This window comes from Ailuropoda melanoleuca, chromosome 5, assembly GCF_002007445.2.
Source record: "Ailuropoda melanoleuca isolate Jingjing chromosome 5, ASM200744v2, whole genome shotgun sequence".
Taxonomy (NCBI): domain Eukaryota; kingdom Metazoa; phylum Chordata; class Mammalia; order Carnivora; family Ursidae; genus Ailuropoda; species Ailuropoda melanoleuca.
The window spans coordinates 15,627,739-15,653,468 of NC_048222.1; the positions used below are offsets into that span (position 1 = coordinate 15,627,739).

Genomic DNA, 25,730 nt, shown 5'->3' on the forward strand with positions numbered 1-25,730 from the left:
TATGGAGGCAATAAAAAGATCAGTGATTATGGGAAGACCGGTAGGGTAGAGATGAATAGGCAGAACACAAGAGTCGTTTTGGGGCAGTGGAAATACTCTGTGGATTATACTAATACGTTCATTATACATTTGTCCCCTACAATGTACAACACCAAGAGTGATCCCTAAGGTAAATTATCAACTTTGGGTGATTATGATACATCGACGCAGGTTCATCCTTGGTAAAAAGGGTGCCACTCTTAGGAGTGACATTGATCATAGGGGAGGCTGTGCATGTGTAGAAGCAGGGGGTATGTGGGATATCTCTGCATTCCTCTCAATTTTGTTATAAACCTCAAACTGCTCTACACAGTATTAAAACAAAAACATAACAAAAACCCAAAACCATGATCATCTTTGCTTGTAGGCCCGAAGTTAATGAAGAGGTGGAATGACATGTCGGGACACAGAATTTGGCTCATTTCCTAGATGAGTTCCTTCCTGTGAAGGGAGTGGCAATTCCAGTACCCAAATGTTAGAGGCCTCATTGTGCCTGAACAGGAGGGATTCCCTGTTGGCCTCAGGTATTTCTGGTCAGCTAATTCAAATCTACGAATCCTCTATTAATGTGTCTTTTCATAATGCCCAGGAATCTACTGAGGAATAAAATAAGAGATGACAAGATTATAATCAGGCTGAATTTAAGACTATCTTTTTAGATTAACTGAGTTTTTTTCTTGGCCTGAAACAGAGGAAAAAAACCCTGGAAATGTAATTTTCTGACCCTTCACTTATCTTGTCATCCACAGCTAGGAAGCAGAATAGTTTAACAAGGTTGGGTAATCTAATAACTTTCTATGCACACAGCCCTAAGTTTAAGCACATGCTTTATACATACATGTATTATGTGTTCATGATTTTTAAGTTTGTCTTAATATGCCCACTGGTATGAAAATCTTTTTATACCTTTGTTATCAAAATGAAAAATCCTGCATTGAAATTACTAGAACCATTTGAAGAAGCCAAAGTAAGGCAATTTTATCACACTTTCCCCATTTAGGAGGAAAACCTGAAAAACATCTCTCACTCATCTCTAGTAAAGAATGTGTTCAAAACTGTGTGCACCTTAAACTACAACATTTTGAAAAGATCTTTATTTGCTTTATACAATGATAAAAATTAATATATTACACATTAACATAGTATATATCACGATATATAATTAATAAAATGTTGCCTACCAAAAATAGTTTTACCACTGTTAAAAAAAAATAAACACATAAGTGTTTTTTTTTAAGCTGTACATTTTCTCCAAAAGAAGGAATTTCTAGCTTTTACTCAGGGGGTGGAAAAAGGTACATTTGAAGAGAATGATTCCATCTAAGAAGTTTTTCTTGTAGGAAAAAATGTGTGATTCATTGTGTCATTCATATTTTCTTTTTTCTCTTCTTTTTTTCCAACATTTCTACCATTTTCCTCTTCTTGGTTGACACTGGGGTATTTCTTTTCGTTGGCTTCTTAGTGTCACCAGTTAAGTTACAGTTCTTTGAGCTAGGTAAGGACTGCCTTTCTTCTTCCTGCACGACATCACCAGCTTCCTTTTTGTTGCTTTTGGACTGTTCTTTCCTTACTAAAACACAAGAGACAGCGCATTTAAAGACCACTTTTCCCCCCTCTTGAAATAAACAAGGCTGACAATGAAGTGAAGTTATCTGAATCTCCTCCACTTCAACAATTCAAGAGCTAACACATCTTTTTAAAATGATGACTTTCACTTACCAGGAGAAGGCTCTGCAGCCGAAGGCAGGCTTTCTTGTGTGTCTGTCACTCTGTCTAGCCACACTCCAAGACATGTCAGCCTGGCATCAGTTTTTACTTCACAGAGTAAAGATGGGGGAACTCTCTAAAACAGAAGAAAAATGCATGATAACATAGAGGAATTTTAAATAATTTCTTTTTCCTTAATCAAGTGAACTTATTATTTTTTTAAGATTTTATTTTTTTAAGTAATCTCCACACCCACCATGGGGCTCGAACTTACAACCCCGAGATCAAGAGTTGCATACTTTTCTGACTGAGCCAGTCGGAATTTTAAGTTTTTAATTTAAAAGTTGGTGCGCCTGGGTGGCTCAGTTGTTAAGCATCTGCCTTCAGCTCAGGGTGTGATCCTGGCGTTCTGGGATTGAGCCCCACATCAGGCTCCTCCGCTGGGAGCCTGCTTCTTCCTCTCCCACTCCCCCTGCTTGTGTTCCCTCTCTTGCTGGGTGTCTCTCTCTCTCTCTCAAATAAATAAATAAAATCTTTAAAATAAATAAATAAAAACAAAAAGTTATGTTGTTTTTTTGAGAATAAAACATGCTGTTTAGAAGAACTCCATTATCTTTTTTTAAAGGATTTTATTTATTTATTTATTTGACAGAGAGAGAGCATGTGCACACAACCAGGTGAAGGGTCAGGGAGAGGGAGGAGGAGGCCCCATGTGGAGCAGGGAATCCGATGTGGGGCCCAGTCCCAGGACCCTGGGATCATGACCTGAGCTGAAGGCAGACGCTTAACCAACTGAGCCACCCAGGTGCCCCGAAGAAATCTATTATCTTGACTCACGTTTGGTTTCACTATGTTCTTCACAGAACATGTTTCTGAATATTCAGAAACTAAATTCATTAAGGAAAAGGACCATGTCTTGTTCATTTCTATGTTTTAACAGAAAACCTTGCACAGACACTCAACAAACCACATTCACAACATGTGTTTGTAAGACAATCAAGAATAATAAACCAGGGGCGCCTGGGTGGCGCAGTCATTAAGCGTCTGCCTTCGGCTCAGGGCATGATACCAGCGTTATGGGATCAAACCCCACATCAGGCTCCTCTGCTGGGAGCCTGCTTCTTCCTCTCCCACTCCCCCTGCTTGTGTTCCCTCTCTCGCTGGCTGTCTCTATCTCTGTCAAATAAATAAAATAAAAATCTAAAAAAAAAAAAAATAATAATAATAATAAAAACCAAGAGGGTCTGTAAGAGTGAGACCACTGAGGGGAATTTAATTTTCCAATTATCGGGTTCAAAACTATTGTTAGTTCCATTCTCAATCAGTAAATTCCAAATTTTTAGTAATGGCGGTATTTTTATCTAACAAAATCTTACAGAGAACATCAATACACAAACAAAAGAGAAGTAGCGCTTCATTGATTGAAAAAGCAGGAGTTCTGGTACCCTGTCACTCAGACTCACCAGTACCAACCCCCAAGGTAGCTCTTGGAACCCTAACTTTAAAACTATGAGTATCAACCATGCACGGAAGAGACTTTAAGTTTATTTAAAGATTTCTGCCTTGAAAAATATTCCACCTCCCTTAACTCGAAGCAATACTGATAGTAACACTTGCATTAAAGTGCATTTATATTGTGTTAAGACACTGACCTTATCCTGCTTAAGCTTCCACATTTTGATGAAGCCATCACTCGATGCTGTAACAATAACATGATGCTCTGGGACTTCAAAACTGAACATGTCTTTTACCCTAGAACAGAAATACAAACACCATAAAGGTTCCTTTCTCCTTTATGATATTGTCATAAAGCTTCTATGCACACAGTTTCTTGATTTTTCAATGTCCAAGTGCTTCCAAACTACTTAAGGAACAGTGCTAAAATCTAACTATCTTCCCATTCCCATGGGTCAGTGAGTCCTCAGGGTCTAACTTCCAAGATAAAATGGACTGTCAACCACTATCACCACTGCTGTTCAACACAGTACTAGAAGTCCTAGCCTTAGCAATCACATAACAAACAAAAAGGCATCCAAATAGGCAAAGAAGTCAAATTCTCACTTTTGGCAGATGACATGATACTCTATGTGGAAAACCCAAAAGATTCCACCCCAAAATTGCTAGAACTCATAGAGGAATTCAGCAAAGTGGCAGGACATAAAGTCAATGCACAGAAATCAGTTGCATTCCTATACACTAACAATGAGACAGAAGAAAGAGAAATTAAGGAGCCGATTCCATTTACAATTGCACCCAAAGCCATTACATACCTAGGAATAAACCTAACCAAAGAGGCAAATGATCTGTACTCAGAAAACTATAGAACACTCATGAAAGAAATTGAGAAAAACACAAAGAAATGTAAAAATGTTCCATCCTCATGGATTGGAAGAACAAATATTGTTAAAATGTCTACGCCACCTAGAGCAGTCTATACATTCAATGCAATCCCTATCAAAATACCATCAACCTTTTTCTACAGAGCTGGAACAAATAATCCTAAAACGTTATGCAACCAGAAAAGACCCCCAATAGCCAGAGGAATGTTGAAAAAGAAAACCAAAGCTGGTGGCATCACGACGCCAGACTTCAAGCTCTATTACAAAGTTGTAACCATCAAGATAGTATGGTACTGGCACAAAAACAGACACATAGATCAATGCAACAGAACAGAAAACCCAGAAATGGATCTTCAACTCTATGGTCAACTAATCTTCGACAAAGCAGGAAAGACGAGGCAACGGAAAAAAGACAGTCTCTTCAACAAATGGTGTTGGGAAAATTGGACAGCCACATGCAGAAGAATGAAACTGGACCATTTCCTTACACCATACATAAAAACAGACTCAAAATGGATGAAAGACCTAAATGTGAGATGGGAATCCATCAAAATCCTTGAAGAGAACACAGGCAGCAACCACTTCGACCTCAGCTGCAGCAACTTCCTGCTAGACACATCACCAAAGGCAAGGGAAACAAAGGCAAAAACGAACTACTGGGACTTCATCTAGATAAAAAGCCTCTGCACAGCAGAGGAAACAGTCAACAAAACCCAAAAGACATCTGACAGAATGGGAGAAGATACTTGCAAATGACATATCAGATAAAGGACTAGTATCCAAAATCCATAAAGAACTTCTCAAACTCAACACCCAAAGAACAGATAATCCAATCAAGAAATGGGCAGAAGACACGAACAGACATTTCTGCAAAGACGACACACAAATGGCCAACAGATACACGAAAAAATGCTCAACAATACAGATCAAAACCACAATGCAAAACCACCTCACACCAGTCAGAATTACTAAAATTAACAAGTCAGGAAATGACAGCTATTGGCAAAGATGCAGAAAAAGGGAATCCTCCTATCCTCTCCTGTGGGTGGGAATGCAAGCTGGTGTAGCCACTCTGGAAAACAGTATGGAGGTTCCTCGAGATGTTAAAAATTGAGCTACCCTATGACCCAGCAATTGCACTACTGGGTATTTACCCCAAAGATACAAATGTAGTAATCCAGAGGGGCACCTGCACCCCAATGTTTATAGCAGCAATGTCCACAACAGCCAAACTATGGAAAGAGCCCAGATGTCTACCCACAGATGAATGGATAAAGAAGATGTGTATGTAATATACACACACACACGAATATTACACAGCCATCAAAAAAAAAAAAAAAAAAAAANAAAAAAAAAAAGAAATCTTGCCATTTGCAATGACATGGATGGAATTAGAGGGTATTTATGCTAAGTGAAATAATTCAATCAGAGAAAGACAATTGTCATATGATCTCAATGGTATGTGGAATTTAAGAAACAAAACAGGATCATAGGGGAAGAGAGGAAAAAATAAAACAAGATGAAACCAGAGAGGGAGACAAATCATAAGAGACTCTTAATAGGAAACAAACAGGGTTGCTGGAAGGGAGGAGAGGGTTGGGGCAACTGGGTGATGGACTAAGGAGGGCATGTGATGTAATGAGCACTGGGTATTATATAAGACTGATGAATCACAGGCCTGTACCTCTGAAACCAATAATATATGTTAAAGAACTGAATTTAAATTTAAAAATGTTTAAAAAAATGTCAAAAAGATGATCATGAGAGGTTATCATAAACAAAATAAAGACACTTAACTCCCTCACGAGACTCCAAGTTCAGGATGAAGAAACAAATAAGACAACAGAGATGAACCATGGCTTCCTCCCACACGTCCATTTCTCTCACCTCCAGGGTCATCACCCTCGTCCAAGCGACTGCCATCGTTCTTCTGGATTAACGAGTAGCCTAAGTGGCTAAAATTATGACTCAAATCATGTTACTCCCAGGCTTAAAATCCTACAAAACTAGGATCTTTTTAAAAATAACACAGGACAGGAGGAAGGGGCTGGGGACGTATTTAAAGCAAGTCTGGCCATAAACTGACAACTGCTGAAGCTGGGTGGTGGGTCTATGGGGGTTGCTTCCTTAAACTGGTCTGCCTGATTTTAAATTCTTCCACAGTAAGAAATAAAACAAAATCTACAAAGGCCCGTAGTATAAAACCTAACTCCTCACCAGTTTACAAGGCCATGCACCTTTTGGCTCACTCTGATCTAGTCACAAAGCTCTTTCATCTGTTGCTAAAATACATCCCGCTCTTTTCTCCCTCAGGCTCACTGTGCCTGCAGTTCAGTTCTCTCCTTTCTTTAGAAACAGCTCTCTTCATCTGTGAAGTCCTACCCTCTCCCTTCCCCGATCATACTAAGTTGCTGCTGTTATTCTTAAGGCACACCTTTCTGCTTCCTTCCTGTTATAATTATCTGCTTACTGGTTTATCATCTGTCTCCTGCTCCACTACAAGAAACACAAATGCAAGCCCTTGTCTTTTTTGTTCATTAAATACTGACTGCAGCTCTTAATGGATACTCATGAATACCTATTAAAGGAATGAATGAATGGCCAAATATCTTAAGTGTTATCTTAAGTATTCTCATGTTATTCGTACATTTGAAATGACCCTGAATGAACACTTCCCACTGAAGGGAAAAACCAGGGCCTGTACACTGACTGTAATATTTGGAGTATTCAAAGAGCATCACTTAGAAAATAAAAACTCGGACTTATTTAATACATGGAAGAACACGCAAACGAAGCATATTAAAGTATAACTGTACATTATCACCTTTTCCAAAATAGTATAAAAAGCAGAGGCAGATAGAACCGGGTTGAATCCCAGTTCCCTCACCCAACAATGGAGTAATCTTGGCCAAGTCACTTGGCCGTCTACTCTGAGAATCAGTGTCTACCCCTAGAGACACAGTGAGCAATAACAGGTAAGAAAAGACTGGCATGAAACAGAAGTCAATAATGTCACATATTTCTCCTGTAGGAAACACAAATAGTGTACAAAAGGGGAAGAAGTGGACAAGGGGATTAGAGTAAAAGGACAAGAAAGGTCCTGGCAAAGCTTGATTTTTTAATTTCTTTGTTCCTCTTCAAATCTGGTTGTTTTCAGGCCCCAGGTTTAATAATATTACTGGAAAAATATCTTGTGCAAATCACTAGTCCTGATGCCAAGTTCCCCACTTTTGCATTACTTAAGGCCAAGACAACGACATTTCTGCCATCCTCTCACATTCCAGAAATCATATATATGTGGAAATGCCTATCTCTGCAGTTGTTCATGAGAAAACATGTACCTTGCTTTATGAAGCTAATACATATGTAACAGTTATTGAAGACTCTACACATACATACATATACAGACTGGCAAAAAAAAAAAAATACCTGTTTTCATGAGCTTTAAATTCACAGAGGCACATTAGTGAATCACAGTCAAAAACCCTTACGACTTCTTCATCTCCAGCCACTGCAAGGACAGACTCCTAGGAGAGAAAAAGAATATCCAGAATGTCATCAACAATTCCAACCATCACCTTAGACACTAAGATTCCACCACTGATTTCTGGTCACTTACTGAAAGAAATGTAACAGAAGATATTCTCTTTTCATTTGTGATGGTGCCACTAACAGACGCAGTGTCAAGTTGATAGACATCTATTTTATTCAGTATGACAACTACGTATTTCTCTCCCCTTGGGGACCATTCCACTATGTGGGCATCTGTAAGTTAAAAACACAAAGCTTTTTTATTTCATAAACAAAAAATGAAATGATCAGAGTAACAGTAAAAAGAGCAAACAGTTGCACTGTGCATTTTCACATCCACTATCCTATTTAACCCTCACCACAAACTTTTGGTACGTATTTTGCAAGTTAAGTTTTAGAAAATGAACTGGATTCAAAAGAATCATTAAGTCATAGAGCTGGTAGGTGACAGAGTCATGACAAGAATTCTAATCTAAAATGGGAAAGGAAAGGAAAGGGGGCACCTGGGTGGCTCAGTCGGTTAAGTGTCTGCCTTCAGCTCAGGTCATGACCCTGGAGTCCTGGGAGCAAGTCCCACATTGGGGTCCCTGCTCAGTGGGGAGCCTGCTTCTCCCTCTCCCTGCCACTTCCCCTGCTTGTGCTCTCTCAAATAAATAAATAATCTTTAAAAATAAATAAATAGATAGAGAGATAGGCAGGCAGGCAGATAGATAGATAGACAGACAGGCAGATAGAGAAAAGAAAAGAACCTAAATCATTGCCCTAAGAGGTAACCACCATCATGGAGGGAAATAAAGGTGTATGTGTATGTATATATATTCACGTTCCATCAAGTTCTAAAGAACATTCCAAATAAAAGTACTTACTTTGTTTTATATTTTTTATGAATGCTGATCTTCCTTCCACAAGATTCCATGTTCTGCAAAACAGGAAGCTCACTTATGGCATGATCACTAACTTTTATCAGGTATAAAGGGAAGCATAAAGAAGACCTACTCAAACAACAATTTACTTCATAGGCAGCTAGTTAGAACTATCATATTTCTTAAACAACACTGGAAATATTTACTACCAAGCAAGATTAACTCATCCATTCCTGGACTCCTTTCATATATTTAAAATGTTTAATATATTTTCAAAATATTTCACCTCCTAAAACGTTTGTTTTTAGGACCACCAGCCTCTTCACTTCACAGCTTACAACGACTGGGATGTGCAATGTACACGTGAACATGGAGCTCGTCATTGTTTTTTCTACCACTGTGAGAAGGTTCACTAGCTTTCCACCTTTTCTTATATTGCAATGTCTTTAAATAGCTGATGGCCATGAGATGAGACACAAAATGAATCTAGTTATTGTACTAAAATATACCCTGATGGTAGCTTCCTGCTGTCCCTGAAGAACAAAGACCACAACTTGGAAAAGATGCTCTCGGCATTAACAACTCACCTTAACGTCTTATCAGTACCCACGGAGAGGGCCAACTTGCCAGATGGGTGAATAGAAAGGAAGGTCACATGTCCTCTAAAAGGAAACCAACAGTTAGCCCCCAACTTGAATGGCACCTAGAAACCACCAAGGGGAAAGGGCTAGACTCACTTGTGAGCTTTAATGGACTTCAGGCACTCCCATTTCTTTGCATCCCACACACAAATGAGTCCATCTTCTGCTCCACTGATTAAGTGCCTGTTGCCATAGAATTTCAGACAAGTTATTGTGCCTGTGGAAAAACCAAGATAGGCAAACTTAACATTCATTTTGAATGCAAACTCCATTTCTGGTTTAAAGGCTATGCTGTGGTAAGTAAAACACCTAACATCTTAGTATTACTGAAACATACCTTAAAGTCTTAGGTGAAGACGTTTATTTTTTTTTCATATTACCACACACAGTTTCAAAGCTATGCAAATATTTTCAGCAGAATTTCTCTAGTTGTAGACTCAGACTTGAGCTACTCAGTTCACTTTCTGGCTCTATATCTCCACAATCATAAATTTAGAAGATGGCTGGCTAGGATTGTTTGAGCAGAAGTCAAACAAAACCAACCAGTAAATCAGCTCATCTGGGAAACAAACCAAGATGTACAGCCACATGACTTCTACTTTCAAAACAGTTACTTAGTGACCCATTCATCCACAATCCAATTATTATCACTCTAGACCTGCTTTTGATTTCTACACAGTTCTCATTCACTGTCACAAGAATTTATTCGAGGGGCACCTGGCTGGCTCAGTTGGTACAGCATACGACTCTTGATCTCGGGGTTGTGAGTCGAGCCCCAAACTGGGTGTAGAGATTACTTAAAAATAAAATTTATTTTAAAAATTTAATTACTTAAAAATAAAATTTATTAAAATTTATCAAATTTATTTAAAAAATTTAATTTAGAAAAAATTTTACATCTTTACATTTACATCTTTACATTTTACATCTTCAAAAAGAATTAGAACAATTTTCTAAATTGTTCCACTATTCAATTATGCCCTCTGTAATCTCTCTTCCATGGTTCACAAATTTTCTACTATCTTTTCAACTTCACAAAACACTCCACTCTCCTCTGCCCAAACTAAAGCCTGAGTCTCCCATGAATTTCTCCTGCAGCTCTTGGGACTAGGAGACATACATATTTACTGTCCTCAAATACTAACCTCATTGGAAGGAGGTAAGGTGATAGAAGAACTCAGCATTCTTCTAACTCCCAAAAGCAGCCCACGCCCTTATACATTTACCAAGTAAAATTCCCTATCCTTTGAAGCTTGTCACCCAACTTAACTGCCCTATATCTCAGTGGTCAACAAGTGGTCTGTAAGCCACACCTGGCTGGTGGCCTGTTTTCATAAGTGCAGTTTTACTGGAACACAGACTCGCTTGTTCAGTTCTAAAATGTCTATGGCTGCTTTTACACTGGAAAAGCAGTGCCAACTAATCAAAACCAAGAACATACAGCCACAAAGCCTAAATATTTACTATTTTGTCCTTTCAGAATAAGGGTATGAAGCCTGGGGTCACTGCTGTTCACTTGCCATGTCCTACTCAATCCTTGACATTGTCCTTTATATTGAAAGAGTCAAAGATGTCTAATGAATAATTTTGCACCCCCCACTCCAAAAAGCACAAATAATATATGGGGTGACATACGCCTTTATCAAAGTGGGAAGTCTTTAGCCATCTTTGCCCTTGTTTTCCTCTTTCCTATCATTCTATTTCCTACTTTGGGAAAGAGCTTATCTATTACCGAACTGTCAGCAAAATAGGAATTAGGGGCACCTGGGTGGTTCAGTCGGTTAAGCCTCTGCTTTCAGCTCTGGTCATGATCTCAGGGGCCTGGGACTGAGCCCCACTTCGGGCTCCCCACTCAGTGAGGACTCTGCTTCTCCCTCTGCCTCTGCCCTTCCCCCTCCTCTCTGGTTCAGTCCCTCATACCTACACCCTAGACATAGTTACCACCTACAGCTGCTCCACATTACAACTCTTGAACTCTGAAGAGCCTCATCCCTGCCCATAACCTCACCTCTCACCAGCCCTTTCATGGCCCCCTTCATTCACAGTGCACCTACTTTTTTATTTCAGAGATCTGAAGACTCTTCACACCCCATTTTTTCTAGGCCAACACCATCTTCTTTCACCAAAATCCTGAATTCCTCTGTAAATCAACCCACCTATTGCACACACCAAGCAGCTTTCTGCTCCCTACAAAAATGTCTGTAGCTTACTGCAAACGGATGTTACTCGATTCAGAGACTCCAACTTCAATCAGGCAGACTCTCATCAGTCTTTTGCTTGTTCTTGGTCACCATCTCTCTCACATCCCGGGTGCCAGCACTTTCCTCAAGCCCAAACGGCCCCTCCCTCCCATTCAATCCCTAACCTCTTCTTCTCAAGGACCACCCAGGACCTGGCCCGTCTACTTCTCCAGTCACCCCAACCTCCGTTTTAACCTTCTCATGATACTAACTTGCTTACAGTTCCCCATGCACACAGCGGTTAGAAACATGGGCTCTAGACCTAGGTTTGAGTTCTAGTTCCACTGTTTTGTAACCGTGGGCAAGTCAGCATCTTTGAATCTTGGTTTTCTCTTCTATGAACTGAAGGTACAACTGCAGCTTCTTGGCACACTGCTGGACACATGGTACCCCCTCAGTAAAGGTGGCTATCAACATCAGGCTGCTCCTGTGTTCCTCACGCTTCCTGCTCGGCCCAGAATGCCCTTTCTCCTGCCTGGCTAACAAATGGTACTTCTCTTTTAAGACAATTCAGTCAGATGTCATTATGGGGAAGTTTTCGGTGAAAAGTCACTTCCTCCCACTCCCCCCAGAGTGAGTGAAGTGCCTCCCTTCTGTCTCCCAATATGGACTGTGAAGAACTTAAGAATAAAAAGAAATCACATTTTTCTCATTTCTGTATTTCCTAGCGCAGAACCTGCTACATAATAGACACCTAATAAATTCTTCAACTGAAGTCAAATGGTAAAGTAATGATACGTCAACATTATCTTAAAGGATATAATTTTCTCACCATTGTGATGCACTAGAGCCCCATGGTCTATCTTCTTTTTCATGTCATATATGTGAATTGTTTCATCTTTGCTCCCAGTGACTACAAAACGACTATTTACAGCCACCGCTGACAAGGAGGCAGTGTGGGCATGGTGAGTGAAGTCAGCCACAGGAGTCCATTTTTGCTGAAGAGTAAAACACACAATCAATGTCACAATCATATCATAGCTCTCTAGAAACAAATAAGTGGTCCCATAATCTATGAAAACTACCAGTAGATACTTACAAATGGAGAAAAAAATTATGCAATGATAGCAGATGAAGAAAAACAAAGAACCTGAGAAATAAGGCAGGCAGCAAGGACATGGGGAGGCAATGCCAGGTATCATGACTCCAAAACAATTACGGAGACCTACCTTAAGGTCCTATCCAAATCCTTAACTGCTTAATGTATTTACTTATATGTGAGACTTGCATACCATTCATTCCTTCAAACGTTCAGATTTTGATTTGAATTTATTCGTTCACATACTAAATGACTACTGTGCGCTTGGCACCATTTTAGACAGTCGATACACAGCAGTGAAGAAAAGAAAGTCCTTATTCTAATAGAACTGTTATCCCTGTGCGAGAGACAGTAAACAAACATGATGCCACATACAGATGAGTATAATGACAAGTCTTACAAAGAAAAATAAACAGGATAAAGAGTATGTTTCCTTCCATTAGTACCAATATAAGCCCTAGAGAATGACCAATGATGAGGTCTCAGGAATTCTATGCTTATTGATATGCAATGTTTGGACTGAATAAGTGAGACTGGTTGAGTGCAAAGAATGACTGACAGCTGAATGCATATACACACCTCAAATTGAAGGAGATGCATCAAGAAGTATTAGCAAAACAAACAAACCAAAGAAGGAAGAAAAAAAAAACAACCCCTTAAGATCCCTCTGAACACACTTAAGATGTGTTACTGAAAAGCAATTTCTAAATAACTACAGCAACAGACATTGCTTCCATCAACCAGGACCAAGGGAGCCTCTTCTGAGTAAGGGCACAATATTCCTGTGGGCTGCTATGGCCATAAATAAAAAATAATCTCTGCTTGTGCATATTATAGAACGAATGTTGATTATCTGAGCTATTGTCTGTCTAGGTTTAGCAGCTGTAGTGGACAGTTTAAGAGCTTCATGTTTCAGAGACACCTGGGAACTTGAGTCCCAGGTCTCCCGATTAGTAGCTGGGTGGCCTTGAGCAGGTCCCTTAAACCAATCTCAACTTCAGGCTCCTCATCTGTAAAATAGGGGTAACTGTATCTGCCTCAGGGGGTTGCTGTGAGGACTACTATGTGTTTGGAACAACGTAGCAACTTTTTTACAGTGAGTAACACAATCAGTAGCATCATCTTTAAGCATTCAAGAGATGTCACCTTTCGGCCAAAAGCAAATTAATAACCAGGTAGAAACAAAATTAACAAAAGTAATTAGTCAAGTTATATACTTCCCAATTTTCTGGTTCATTCAAGACTGACACCTTGACTTCATAAAGTACTGAAAAGAACAGGTTTCTAAGAGATACTTAGATTTGTTTAGGGAAAAATATTATTGGGTTAAAAGTTAAGAGATCTTATTTCTAGTCCTGGATATGTCCTAACTACCTGTTTCACTAATGGCAATTTACTTAACCTTTTTGCTCACATATCTAGTAAAAATACTTATATTTTGTTGTAATTTTCTCCATGCATTTGCCTCCTCTGCTCTTCTCCTTATGTTGGTAAGCTATCTAGCACTGAATCCATTCCTTTGGCTTCTTTGTACCTCCAATGCCAATTAACGGCCCCATGGTAAAGGGTCCAAAAAATATTGAATGACTCGAAACACTTTTTTCCTTCTTTTTATCAATGAGGGGTTTATCCTGACCCAGCTCTAATATTTTGTAAAATTCCAAGACAAAACTCAGTAACAAGGGCGAACTGTTCTTTCATTAAATCCTGAACACGTAAAACTGGCTGTCAACTTACAGGAGCGAGGCTTAAATCCATAACCTATGACTCATTTGCCTGTTGGCAGGAATGCCAGCTTCCTTTCTGTACCGTGGTCAGAATGTCTACTAAAACCAACAGACATGATCGCGTTTCATGAAACGCCTACTCTAGACGTTAAAAAATTAAACTATACGTTTGAGTCTGATTCAACAATTAATCCCTAAGAGATCAATGTGTTTACTTACCTCTGATGATGTGCCTACCTCCGCCGTCTGGGAATCCGACCAGACTTAGCCGCGCACCTCCTCCCGCGTTCCCTCAGGGAGCGCCCTCTTACCTCTTTGTGGTCGCCGCCTGCATCCGGCTCCGGGTGTATAGCGAACCCAAAAAGGACCTGTTCGTAGCAACCAGCTACCAGCTCCATTCAGAAGCGCACGTGCCCCTTCAATAAGCCCCGGTCAGCTGACAGTGAGTGACGAAAGCGGATGCCAGGGACGTGGGGTCCTTCCTGCGTCGGCGCTCAAATTACGTCACGAGCGCGGGCTGCCTTTTGGGCGCCTGCCTCCGTGGAAACGGTTTCAGGGCTCGAAGATCACACGGAGCTTCCAAGAGGAGAATAAAGGACGCCACATGAAGAAGTTCTCACGGCGAGGAGAAAAAAATTAGGGGCAAGCAGGCATATCCTAGGTGGCTGCGAACTAGGCGCGTCTAAGGGGAGTAGGGCGGGACATCCTCTGCGGAAGACCCTCGTTTCCGTGACGCTACGGGGGGCGGGGCCTCTTCCAGCCTGGGCGGGGCTTTTGGCGGTACCGTGCGGTTAGCGTGGAGGCACCTCACCTGTGGGTTGTGAGACGGGGGAATTGGGTTTCCTCTTTGCGCAGGAAGCGCAAATGAGCCTTTCCCTTTCACGTTCTCTCGTAATAGGGCAAAGAGGGAGTGGCGTTCAGGGTTAGCGGTTTCTAGAGCAGACCGTTAAGTCCGGGCCCTGGTGCTCCTCTTCCCGCGCTTTTATCTGCCCACCGGGATAATCCCGCCTTGTGCACCTTTCCTTACAGCTGGATTCGCTTGTCTGATTTTGGGGTCACGTTAGCCCGCGTTGCCGCGTACCCCGGGGAGGGAGGAGGACGCTTTACTTGAAAGGTGTAAAGACGGACTGATTGAGGAGGAAGGGCGCAGTCATCCTACGTGAACGTTCCAGAAGGAAATCTCACATTTCACTTTTCACCACCTCCCCGGTTCCGGTGCAAAATGAAACATTCATGAAAGCAAAGATTGCCTTGATTAACATTTTAGATTTTCATAAGGTGTGGAGATTCAGAGGTCTTTTAGAAATGACAGCTTTGCACAAACCTAATGGAATACATCCTGGAGCGCCATAATTTGTCTCATAAATGCCACAGCAGGTGGATTTGACAAGCAGGAGGTAGATGGCATCCGTCCGTGTCAATTCTTCAACCCCCTTTTAGTGCTGATCCTGCAGCGGTTTGACCCTTTTGTTTTGAAGAATACTTGTTCTCTGGGATTGAGTTGTCACTACGTATCTAACTCGGGTTTATTTTCATTGACGCTGGTTTGAGTCTTGTAGAAATGATTGTGCATGCTTTGGTTGTCCTTGAAGCACAAGGAAGGCCTTGTCTTCTGCACACTTTGGTGACTCCACCTGAAAGCCCCCTTCAGGCACTGAAAATGCTGTAGTCAAACTAACACCCGGCTGTGGAAACGCGTGTAGTCGTTCTCTGTTTATCCTAATTCCTTCACGTTGTGCTGGTTACCTTCATTATGTTACAAAAAGTCAGGTTATTTTATTATTTATTTTCTGTTGACTGCTTCTTGACTGTTTCCACTGGAGAACCACTCGAGAAGAGTGTGAATTGCTGCAGTGGGTGTCCCCTGGGCATGGGACAAAGCACGAGTAAGCCGGACATTTCTTTGAAGTCTCATATTTTATCTTGAAAAATATGACTTACTGCATTTTACTTCATGACATATCCATTTATTTTAATGTAAAAGTGGTATTCTCTCATCCAAAAAAAAAAAAAAAAGGAAATATTTGAACAAACCCGTTTCAAGGGACGCCTGGGTGACTTAGTTAAGCATCTGCCTTGGACTCAGGTCATGACCCCAGAGTCCTGGGATGGAGCCCCCACATGGGGCTCCTTGCTCAGCAGGGAGCCTGCTTCTCCCTCTGCCTGCCTCACCCCTGCTTGTGTGTGCTCACGCGCTCTCTCTCTCTGACAAATAAAATCTTTTTTAAAAAAATCTTTTCTATGTTCTACTGTCTCTGGAAAGCCCCTGGTGCTCTCTTTACCTCCAGGGAAATCTCAACTACTGTTTGATAAGAATTAATACTCATTATGTTTTCTTGAAATTAAATTTTAGCACTATAACAGGATAATTACTATATTCAGCACTATTACCAGATTGTCACACTTTTACCTGCTTAAGTGTCACGTTTTAAAGAAGAACGCTTTTTAGCGTTCACGCTTTTTTTAAAGAAGAGCCTTTTTCTCCAACCAGGAATCTTTTAGAATATAGCTGGTTCTAGAACGAAAGCCATGGTATAAACAACATAAACATAACTCAAACTGGTGTACTTTTTCTTTTTTTTTTAACTTAGAAATTACTGGAACCAATTACGGAGTTCGGAAGACCTTAAAGAGACTTTATCCAGGTGATCCCAATCTAAGGGAGGTTATGGGTAAGTTTTGGAGGCTTTGAATCCCCTGAAATTATATGCGAAATTGTGAATGTACATTTTTGGAGGAGAGCACTGAATAAAGTTCATTACATTTTCAAAAGGATTAGTGCCTCTACAGTTAAAATGCCCTCATCCAATATGAGGTTGTAAATGTGAAATTGGTCTAGAAAAGTAACTTTCAAAACCACACAGCTAAGTAACAGGCCTCGCGCTGCTGCTTTTTACATTTCCTTGGGCTCACACTTTCTCTTTAACAAAGAAAAAAGTTTTTCACTGTCTAAAGAAAAACAACACAAAATTACATACTTGTTCAACTGGATTCAAACTGAGCATACTTCCTGCAAACCTCCTGTTCTCTTTCTAAACTCAGGGTGCAAAAAGCCACTTAATCTCATTCTTGTGAAAACTACAGTTGCCAAGAAACAACCAATTGTTAAGAGTTCATTAACGCTAAAGCACTACAGGATTTTTTTGTTGTTGTTTTGCTTTTAAATTATTAATCGAAAAGCTTTCTACACTTGAGCCATGCATTGATTTATTTACTCATTCAACAAATATTTATTGAGTGCCTGGCTTCGTTTGGTTGGCTAAAGAAAAAACAGCCAGTTTGTTTTGGGAAGGGCGGCAGCGGTTGGTAAGCTGGATATACTGGGCTAAATGCAGGATATAGCAGAGAAAAATCAGCTTTGTCAGAAATATGAGAATCTAATATTCCTGCTTAATTACCCTCCTTTCTCATTGTGGCAGGTAGCAAGTGTCAACTTTTAGGACGATAGAGGTTCATGTGCATATTGCCAGAGGATTTTGGTCTCCTTTACACATAGATCTAAGGGAAGCTGAGAATGGGTTACCTCTCCTGGATACTGGCCAATTGTCTGCCCTAGGATAAATTTGCTTCACCTGCTTTATGGTAATAATGCCGGTGAAATATGAGAAGTCGTCATTCGGGGCTTTTAAGAGAGCAAAACAGTATTTATGAACCCTTCCTTGTCATCAACAAAGCCCGTGAATGTCCATCTTCTCTGGAGATTTGCTCAGGGTCCTCTGTTCCCAGCTCCCACCATCATGCTGGGCGATTTCAACATGCAACATCGACCTCCCTTCCTCAGTCTCCTTACCACCTTCTCCCAACGTCTAGCTTCCGTTTTCCTAACTACAGCTTGATCTCTCACCCATTCAGAGCAAAAATTCTGATTTTCCTTTTATAAAATACAGCTCGAAAATAAAAGAAGGAACACAAAATTCATTAAAGTTTTAAGAAAAGAATCCTTAACTGGTATGTTTTATTTGATGGCAAAGCTGCTATAGTGGTTAGGAATTGTGTTTAACTTCATACAGTAACTGAAAACAGCTGTGGCTTCAACAAGACCTTTATCTCTTAACTAAGAGAAATCTGGAGGTAGCCAGGCTCGTGCTGGTACAAGGAATCCACAGTCATCAGGGACCCAGACCCGTTTCCTCTTTCAGATCCTATATTCTTGTGCATGACTTCCTCCATGATGTCACCTCATAGGCCACAATAGGTGCGGGGTTTGGGCGCCAGCCATCATATCTATGATCTCAGCACTCTGCCTAGGGAAAAGGTGGAGGACAATAGCCCTCCTTCCAGCTAAACAAACTCCCTTGGCCCACACAGCTTTCCTCAATCCCCTTATAATGGTTCTATTTACATCTTACCAGCCAGACTTTGGCCAGTTGGGCACATCTACCCGTTCAGGGAGAGCTAGGAAATATCTTTTAGTGAAGCCTATCTCTGCCCCCCAGATAAAGTCAAGTTTCTGTTATTAAGGAAGAAAAACACTGAACGGTGGGTGGCCCCTAGCAATGTGTTCCACAGCGGCTCGTCAATAACATCTCCCAGGAAGCGTGGGGAGATCCAGAGTAGAGACTCCGCTTCACCCTGCTTTGTGTCAGGAGGCGTTCAGTAAATCATGGGTGAATGAATGGTTTGAATTCATGATGATTATTTTTTACATTCCAGGTACATACCTCAAGCACTTATTAATAAACTGCAGGGAAGTGGCCAGTCCCGAAGTGCCCTTATTTGGACTCAAAAGTTACCTTCTTACATTTTGACACTTTGTGTAGGCTTGCTACTTAGAAAAGCAGAATCTGAGCGAGGTCTAAACCAAATCTACTGAATCGGGACCTACATTTTAAACAACGTGCCGAAGTAATTCTTACGCACATTGAAATTTGGAAGGCATGCCTTACTGTGTTTTTAAAAATACTAAATCAAATTTAAAAAAACCATTTTTTTATTATGTTAGTCACCATATAGTACTTCATTCGTTTTTGAGATAGCGTTCCAGGATTCATTGTTTGCGTATAACACCCAGTGCTTATTGCAACACGTGCCCTCCTTAGTACCCATCACCGGCTAACACACCCACCCTGCTTCCCGGACTCTCAAACCCTCAGTTTGTTTCCCGGAGTCCATAGTCTCTCATGGTTCGCCTCCCTCTCTGATTTCCCCCCACTTTTGTTTTTCCCTTCCTTCTCCCAATGTCCTCCATGCTATTCCTTATGTTCCACATATGAGTGAAACCGTATGATAATTGTCTTTCTCTGCTTGACTTACTTCACTTGGCATAATCCCCTCCAGTTCCGTACATGTTGATGCAAATGGTGGCTATTCATCCTTTCTGATGGCTGAGTCATATTCCATTGTATATATGGAGCACATCTTCTTTATCCATTCTTCTGTTGAAGGGCATCTCGGCTCCTTCCAGTTTGGCTATTGTGAACATTGCTGCTATGAACTACTGGATATTTACCCCAAAGAAATATTTCTTTCAAGTGTTTTCTTGCACTGGCTTTAAGGGAGTGGGTGGGACGGTCCTGTGTGTGTGTGTTTCCCTTCTACAACTTCTTTCCACCAGTTGGTCAACGTAATGATTTCAACCTGTAGAGGCTATTAAAAAGTTCACTAGTTGCTGGTTTGAATAGTTAGCAGATAACTCAGCTGAGGAAGGAAACATCAATTTGTGGTTTTTGTCTTAAGGTTTTAGTTATTACAAGTGACTCAATTATTGTAGGGAGTGGGATGGAAACTTCAGTCAGTCCCTCAAAAACACACTTCACTCTGTCCCCGCTGGCTTCTGGCTATCTTCCCAGGGCTGGCCGTTGGGAGAGGGTGGCTAGCAAGCTTAAAGCCAGCTCCTTAGTTTGCAGAAGCCCCCCAGGTGACCCCTATGGACTCCTGCCCCAGCCACATCGTAACCCCGTGTTAACCCGTTGTAACCAAAGTCAAGCAATTCATTGCCTAGCAGGAATTTTCATTAAGTGTAATTACTATTCTCAGGCACTTGTGAGAGGTGTTTGCTGGGGTGAGAGGTGTTAGTCCCCAGACCTGGAGTTACAGACACAGGAATAAAAACTGCAGAGACCCGGTCTCATTCTGTCAAGTTTCTGGATAAATGGCAGGACAGGAGAGTTTTGCAGGTTTTGGCATAGCTCAACAAAATCACTACTACTGGTACTGGCAAAGGTAAGCTGTTTTTTTCCTACTCTGAATGAAAACGAAGGCCATCCAGCTCTATTTCTTACGTGATTTTTGGCAATTTTTACCAACTATTGCTTTGGAAATAAGCGTTGTAAAACAGTTAACGCAGAAATCATCCTTGCTTGAGCCTCCCAGGAAAGAAGAAAGAGTCCTGGGTGGTGTCATTCCTGTTGTCTCCCCTCCACTCTTAGGGGGAAGCCAGTGTTCCAACCCTGCCAGGGTTACCACTCTGACAACTGGTTTGAGCAACAGCACAGTGGTTCCTCCCGTTCTGTCTACAGCTGTGGCTGTGCAGCAGATGGAAATGGACTCAACCTTTCTGTGCAGGAGACCTCTGGACGCCCAGCTGAAACTCTGGTCACGCCTAAGGTATCCTTCCCTGAAATGATTTCTGGATCATCCTTGTGCCCAACATGGAAGCTTCTTTTTCCTGTCTTCATGCCTCCAGATGCTCCCATTCAAATTCCCACAGCAAAATGGCTTTTGCTCCCTATTTTAATACCAGAGAGTAAAAGCTGATGACCGAAGAAATCAGGCAAACAATTTAAGCCATTACTACCTTCCAAAAACAAAATCCTCAGCTAATGATGTTTATGCCTAAATTCTTACTACTAAAGTTTGGATTATCATTCAATTGATTTTACTCTTAAAATAGGACTGGAGGTAGTTTTGTTTTGCAATAGCAGAAAACATTGACATGCTTTTAAAAGATATTCTAGTATTTGGGTTACTAAAGTAAGCTATTTCTGAAATCACACAGAGGGACTAGAATAAGGAAGGGCAAGCTTCCCCTAGCCTTTTCCCCATCCCTTCCCTCTCTTCCATCTCCTCCCCACTTAGAAGAAAGTCCTGTTCAAATGCATCTACGTCCTCTAGATTTTTCCCTTCTACTATTCCTAAATCAGCATGATTGGGCTTTAATTCATTTTAGGGAGTCGGGGAGACTTGAGCAAAAACAGACTGAGTAGTACATACTGTTTTACTCTTTGCTTGCTTCTGCTTACAGGTTGTGTTAGGAGATGTCCCTCTCCGCCCCAAAGTTTGCCCTTTTAATAAAGAGCTTTCTGTGAAAGTTGCACATTTGGATGTATTGTGATATTAGCTCGCCCCTTATCGACCAGCATTTTGAATGTTCTCAGTGCATTAACAAACTTTAACCTATCTCCAAGTATTTGAGTGTTTTTTTGGCTAAGAATAAATTTCTAGAGGGGCGGCTGGGTGGCTCAGTCCATTAAGCATCCTGACTCTTGATTTCGGCTCAGGTCATGATCTCAGGGTTGTGAAACCGAGCCCCCTGTTGGATTCTGGGCTCAGCGAGGAGTCTGCTTGAGATTCCCTCTCCTTCTCCCTCTGCCCTCCCCCTGTTTGTGCACTCGTCATGCACTCTTTCTCTTTCAAATAAATCTTTAAAAAATACTGGAAGTGGAAGGTCTGGATCAAAGGATATAACAGTTAAAATTTCAGACAGCAAATTACTCACCAAGAAGCTTCCTAAATTTACACATTTCGTGGCTGCTGTAGGTATGCTTGCCTCTATGTGTCTGTGTGTGATTAACCAACATGACAGCTGAGGAAGCCTTTTGTCTATTATTGAGGGCAAATGCCTTTTAAACTGCTTCTTAGTATCTTGTGTTCTGTGACCTCATCGATGTCCTTTGTCCACCTTTTTTTCTGTTGATTGCTCCCCTTTCTTCTGACTGCCTAGATACTCACCTATTATGGAAATTAGCACCTAGCCATCAAAGTGTTAGTTTTCTCTCCAATCTGTTTGGTAATGTCCTCCTTGTGGGATGGCCTGTGCCTTAAACCTAGAGTTAGATTTAATATTTAAACCCTCAGTTTTTAAAACTTGCATTTGTTTTTTGGTTTTTTGTGGGGGTTTTTTTGCCCAAACTTTTCATTTTCAGTTTTTCAAGTCTGTTTTAGGTGTGCCTTCTGCTATATAAAAGATCTTGTTAGATTTCTTGGCTTTTTCTTTTTAAACCCAAATCGGGTTTTACCTTTTTAGCAGATGTTTGATCTTGTATCACTTACCAAAAAAACCCAATATTTTGCTACATTGCCTGAGGTTTTAGTGCTTTTTTTTTTTTCTTCCACCCCTTCCCTTTTTTGACCTTTTGGGAAATGGTCTATGTGTCTTCTGGTGGTTACCTTTATCTTGAATAGAGAAGTATAGGTTTGAGTATATTGGTGACTTTGGAAATGAAAGTATTTCCTGATTTCTGTGTACTCCTGAGAATGAAGAAATTTACACCAGACAAAGAAATAAAAGACCGTATGAGACAACAACAAAAAAAGAAACATAAGTAACATTGTAAAAAGAAATTAGCACCCCTTTTTCTCTTCTTGTCCCCTCTCCCCCACTTTCTTCTCTCCATTTTTGTTGACCCCTTCCGGGATTTTCATCCCACTCTCCAGGCAAATTATTGCTATAATGTGCAATTTCAAGAATTATAAATATATTCTCTTAGGTGGCACAAGTGTGCTCAGCACAGCCACCAATCTGCTTTCCTGGTGGGAGTTTTGGTTATAAAGCTGATCATCAGAATTCCAGAAGGTAAGGTTGTGCCGTCGGCGTCTTTTGCTCACATGCCTTTGCTGTGGTCTTGCCTAAGGAAGCGTGACCTCTGCCAGATGTCACAGTCCATTGCCTGTTTCCCCTTCTGTAGCACACCTATGTTCTTAGCTCTTCTTTCTCCAAGTGAAGAGCTTAGCCTCTCGAGAGCCTTCTGCATTTTGACTTATGTCTTAAGATCAGAGGAAGTGGATATCTTCAAAATGATTCTCAGGTCTTTGGGCTCTATCAGCGTATCTGTCCCGAACTCCCGATAGCAGAGGAAAACAGGTAAACGAAGTGCCCTTCTTCAGGAACACCAGGCACTGCCAAGCCGCGCCTCAGAGAGAAAGCTCTGTCTCCAGAGAGCATCTGTTTCCTGCACCCTGGTAATGTAGGATCCACATTTACCAGAACACGCATTGAAAAGGAGGAACTGCGACGTTATTTGGACACTGTATTACAAGAAAGGCCTCATTCAAGCACAGATTCTGGCTGTCTTAGCCATTTCTAAATAGGAAAAATATGCCAATGGTGGAGATTAAACTTATGGTAACCATATAATTTATTTTCCAAACCAGGATCTATTTCTGAGGGGAAAGGGTGGCATACTTTCAGGTAGATTGAAAGAAGAACTAGGGGGTCTTTGGCTTTCAATATAATCTCATCTTTCTTAGCAAGGGGGCTTAATTGAGTTCATTGGTGCAAGGAGCTACCAGGGCTCTTCCTGGATGGGTTGGTTCCTTGGAACAGCTGTACATCCTTAACAAAGACAGTTCCCAACGAATGCCTATGGAGAGGAGTCTTAAAAACTTACACTGTCCCAGGAGAGCCAATAGGGTCTGTGTTAACCAACCAAGAGTTATTTGGGGAGTGCTTCTGGAATTTACTTCTCTGATTGACTGGTTTGCTTTTCTATAGTCTCTGCATCTGCATAAGCACCTACTGTCCTAGCCCTTAGCTGAGCCATGGGCTTGGAGTGTGATTAGAAGGCTACAGGGAGAATATGCTCATGAAGATTTTGCAGATTGTCATGTGGAAGGAAGGGCAGAGCTCCAGGTAGAAAGTTGGGCATTTAGTGCAGGGACTGTGGAGTCTGGATGCCTGGGTCCCTGGTGTCCAGTTCATATTTGAGGCCCTGGAATGCCAGTCAGTTCCCAGAAGCTTCAGAGAGCCCCGAGGTCTTTGTCAGGCATGCTCCTCCGTTATGATTTTTCTTTTGTTGACTTCATTCACCTATTTCATGATTTTAGTCCTTTATCATTTTGACAGCCAATGTTTTCTTTAAAAGCATGTGTTGATAGTAAGCCATTAGGAAAAAAAATTTCTTAACATCCTGATTTCCTTGTAGGAAAGCACGGCTCTGGCAGAGAAGCAAGATGAAGAGCCACTGGAAGGTAACAGAAATCCTGCATGGCCACGGTCAGAAACAAAACTAACCCATTTCCAGGTTGCTCATCACTCGGCTGGCTAGAAGCTGAGAGATTCTATGGGAAAATTCCTACATAGGTCGCATAAGTCATTTTCTTCAGTAATTTGTCTGGTCTTGGGAAATTGCTTCTGTGGGAAGCTTGAGTAAAGCCACCTGTTTGGGTCTTTCTGAAGGACTAGGAAATGAGGAAATTTCCAAACAATAAGAAGACAATAAGTTGTTTTTAAGATCTCTTTCCTCCATAAGTGTAAACTTTGGGAATAACTCTGCTTTATTTTTTAAAAGATTTTTTCTATTTATTTATTTGACAGAAAGAGAGAGGGTGAGCACGCACAAGCAGGGGGAGAGGGAGAAGTTGGTTCCACACTGAGCAGGGAGCCTGACATGGGTCTCGATCCCAGGACCCTGAGATCATGACCTGAGCTGAAGGCAGACACTTAACCAACTGAGCCACCCAGGCACCCCTTATTCTGCTTTAATTTTGATTGTTAAGGGGAAAAGTCTGAGGTGGTGGCTATGGCCTGGCTTCCTAGCTTCCCTCGGGGTTATTGGCTCCTGGAGGACCTCACAGGCCCTGTCTGTGGTGTCAGGCAGTGCTCCTTATAGTCCTTGATCTGTTTTGAAAAGAATGAAGTGCAACTGCTCAGAGGGGGACCTGTTTCTGTGTCTTCTTCAAGGAAGGGAAGAAAATGTCTGGCTTGTTTTACTTAAGTTATGGGAAAGAGAAGTGGAAGAGACAGGCGGAGAGAAGACCATTGCCTACTTCTTATCACTTCCCCCACCCCCAGGGCACCCCCACCAGACCAAACCCACCCACTGCTTTGTGACTTTGTAGTCCTAGTGACTAAGTCAGCAGGATAGCAGGTGCTCAATGTTCAAATGAAATGCAACTGCTGTTTAAAAGAAATCTTTAAATGCTATGGGGCAGTTCTAGTTTTACTGAAATAGGTTTGATTGACACATGAATAAAAGGTGCCTGTTCCAGCTCTCAGCAGGATTTCATTCTGGTTAAAGCATGAGTCAAATCTCCCTCCTTTCATCAGTCCCACAGACAGTATAAAGATTAGAGGAAAACCTACAAAGAGTGTGTTTTCTGCATGCAGACTGCCAGGGTTCAAATCTCACTTATGAGCTCTGTAATTCCAGACAAATTCGTCTCCTGGGCATCAGCGCCCCCATCTGTAAAATGGGAGGTTAAAACTGACCTGGTATAAAAAAACAAACAAACAAACAAACAAGAAAAACTTAAACTGTCTTTGGTAAGTATACTGTTATAAAATGAATATCAACATGCAACATGTAATGATATAACCACCTATGATAAAATACGGATCACTTAAAACTAATGATTTTAATAATAGTTTAATACTACATATCAGTAAGAAATAAAAGGCCCCTCAAGATACACCTGTTGAGCTGAAACAGAAAACTGGGAGGTGGT

General features: G+C 41.2%; 2 protein-coding genes across 6 annotated transcripts in view; one reads left to right on the forward strand and one right to left on the reverse strand.

Annotated features, from left to right (window-relative positions):
• Nucleotides 1–1,367: 1,367 nt before the first annotated feature.
• Nucleotides 1,368–14,592, reverse strand: PAK1IP1 (PAK1 interacting protein 1). 2 transcript variants are annotated; one of them, XM_002915906.4, is made up of 10 exons: nt 14,438–14,592; nt 12,133–12,298; nt 9,217–9,337; nt 9,067–9,141; nt 8,483–8,535; nt 7,705–7,850; nt 7,515–7,612; nt 3,399–3,498; nt 1,759–1,882; nt 1,368–1,609 (listed from the first exon to the last, which is right to left on the reverse strand). In XM_002915906.4, exons 1-10 carry the CDS (start codon nt 14,522–14,524, stop codon nt 1,407–1,409), a joined length of 1,173 nt encoding a protein of 390 aa, XP_002915952.1. In that variant the 5' UTR covers nt 14,525–14,592; the 3' UTR covers nt 1,368–1,406. The 2 variants fall into 2 exon arrangements, with proteins under 2 accessions (XP_002915952.1, XP_019651616.1); XM_019796057.2 differs by having other exon boundaries at nt 14,346–14,471.
• A 304-nt stretch (nt 14,593–14,896) lies between these two features.
• C5H6orf52 (chromosome 5 C6orf52 homolog) overlaps nt 14,897–25,730 on the forward strand; it is a 13,571-nt gene continuing 2,737 nt past the window's right edge. Inside the window, exons 1-5 of one of the 4 annotated variants that reach the window (XM_019796048.2) lie at nt 14,897–16,012; nt 16,718–16,798; nt 20,103–20,288; nt 20,495–20,672; nt 24,209–24,254. In XM_019796048.2, the coding sequence (XP_019651607.1) occupies nt 20,218–20,288; nt 20,495–20,672; nt 24,209–24,254 (295 nt within the window). In that variant the 5' untranslated portion in view covers nt 14,897–16,012; nt 16,718–16,798; nt 20,103–20,217. Of the gene's footprint in view, nt 16,013–16,717; nt 16,799–20,102; nt 20,289–20,494; nt 21,259–21,309; nt 21,362–24,208; nt 24,255–25,730 lie in introns of those variants that run through there. The other 3 variants (XM_019796049.2, XM_034660325.1, XM_034660324.1) reach the window with 3 other exon arrangements.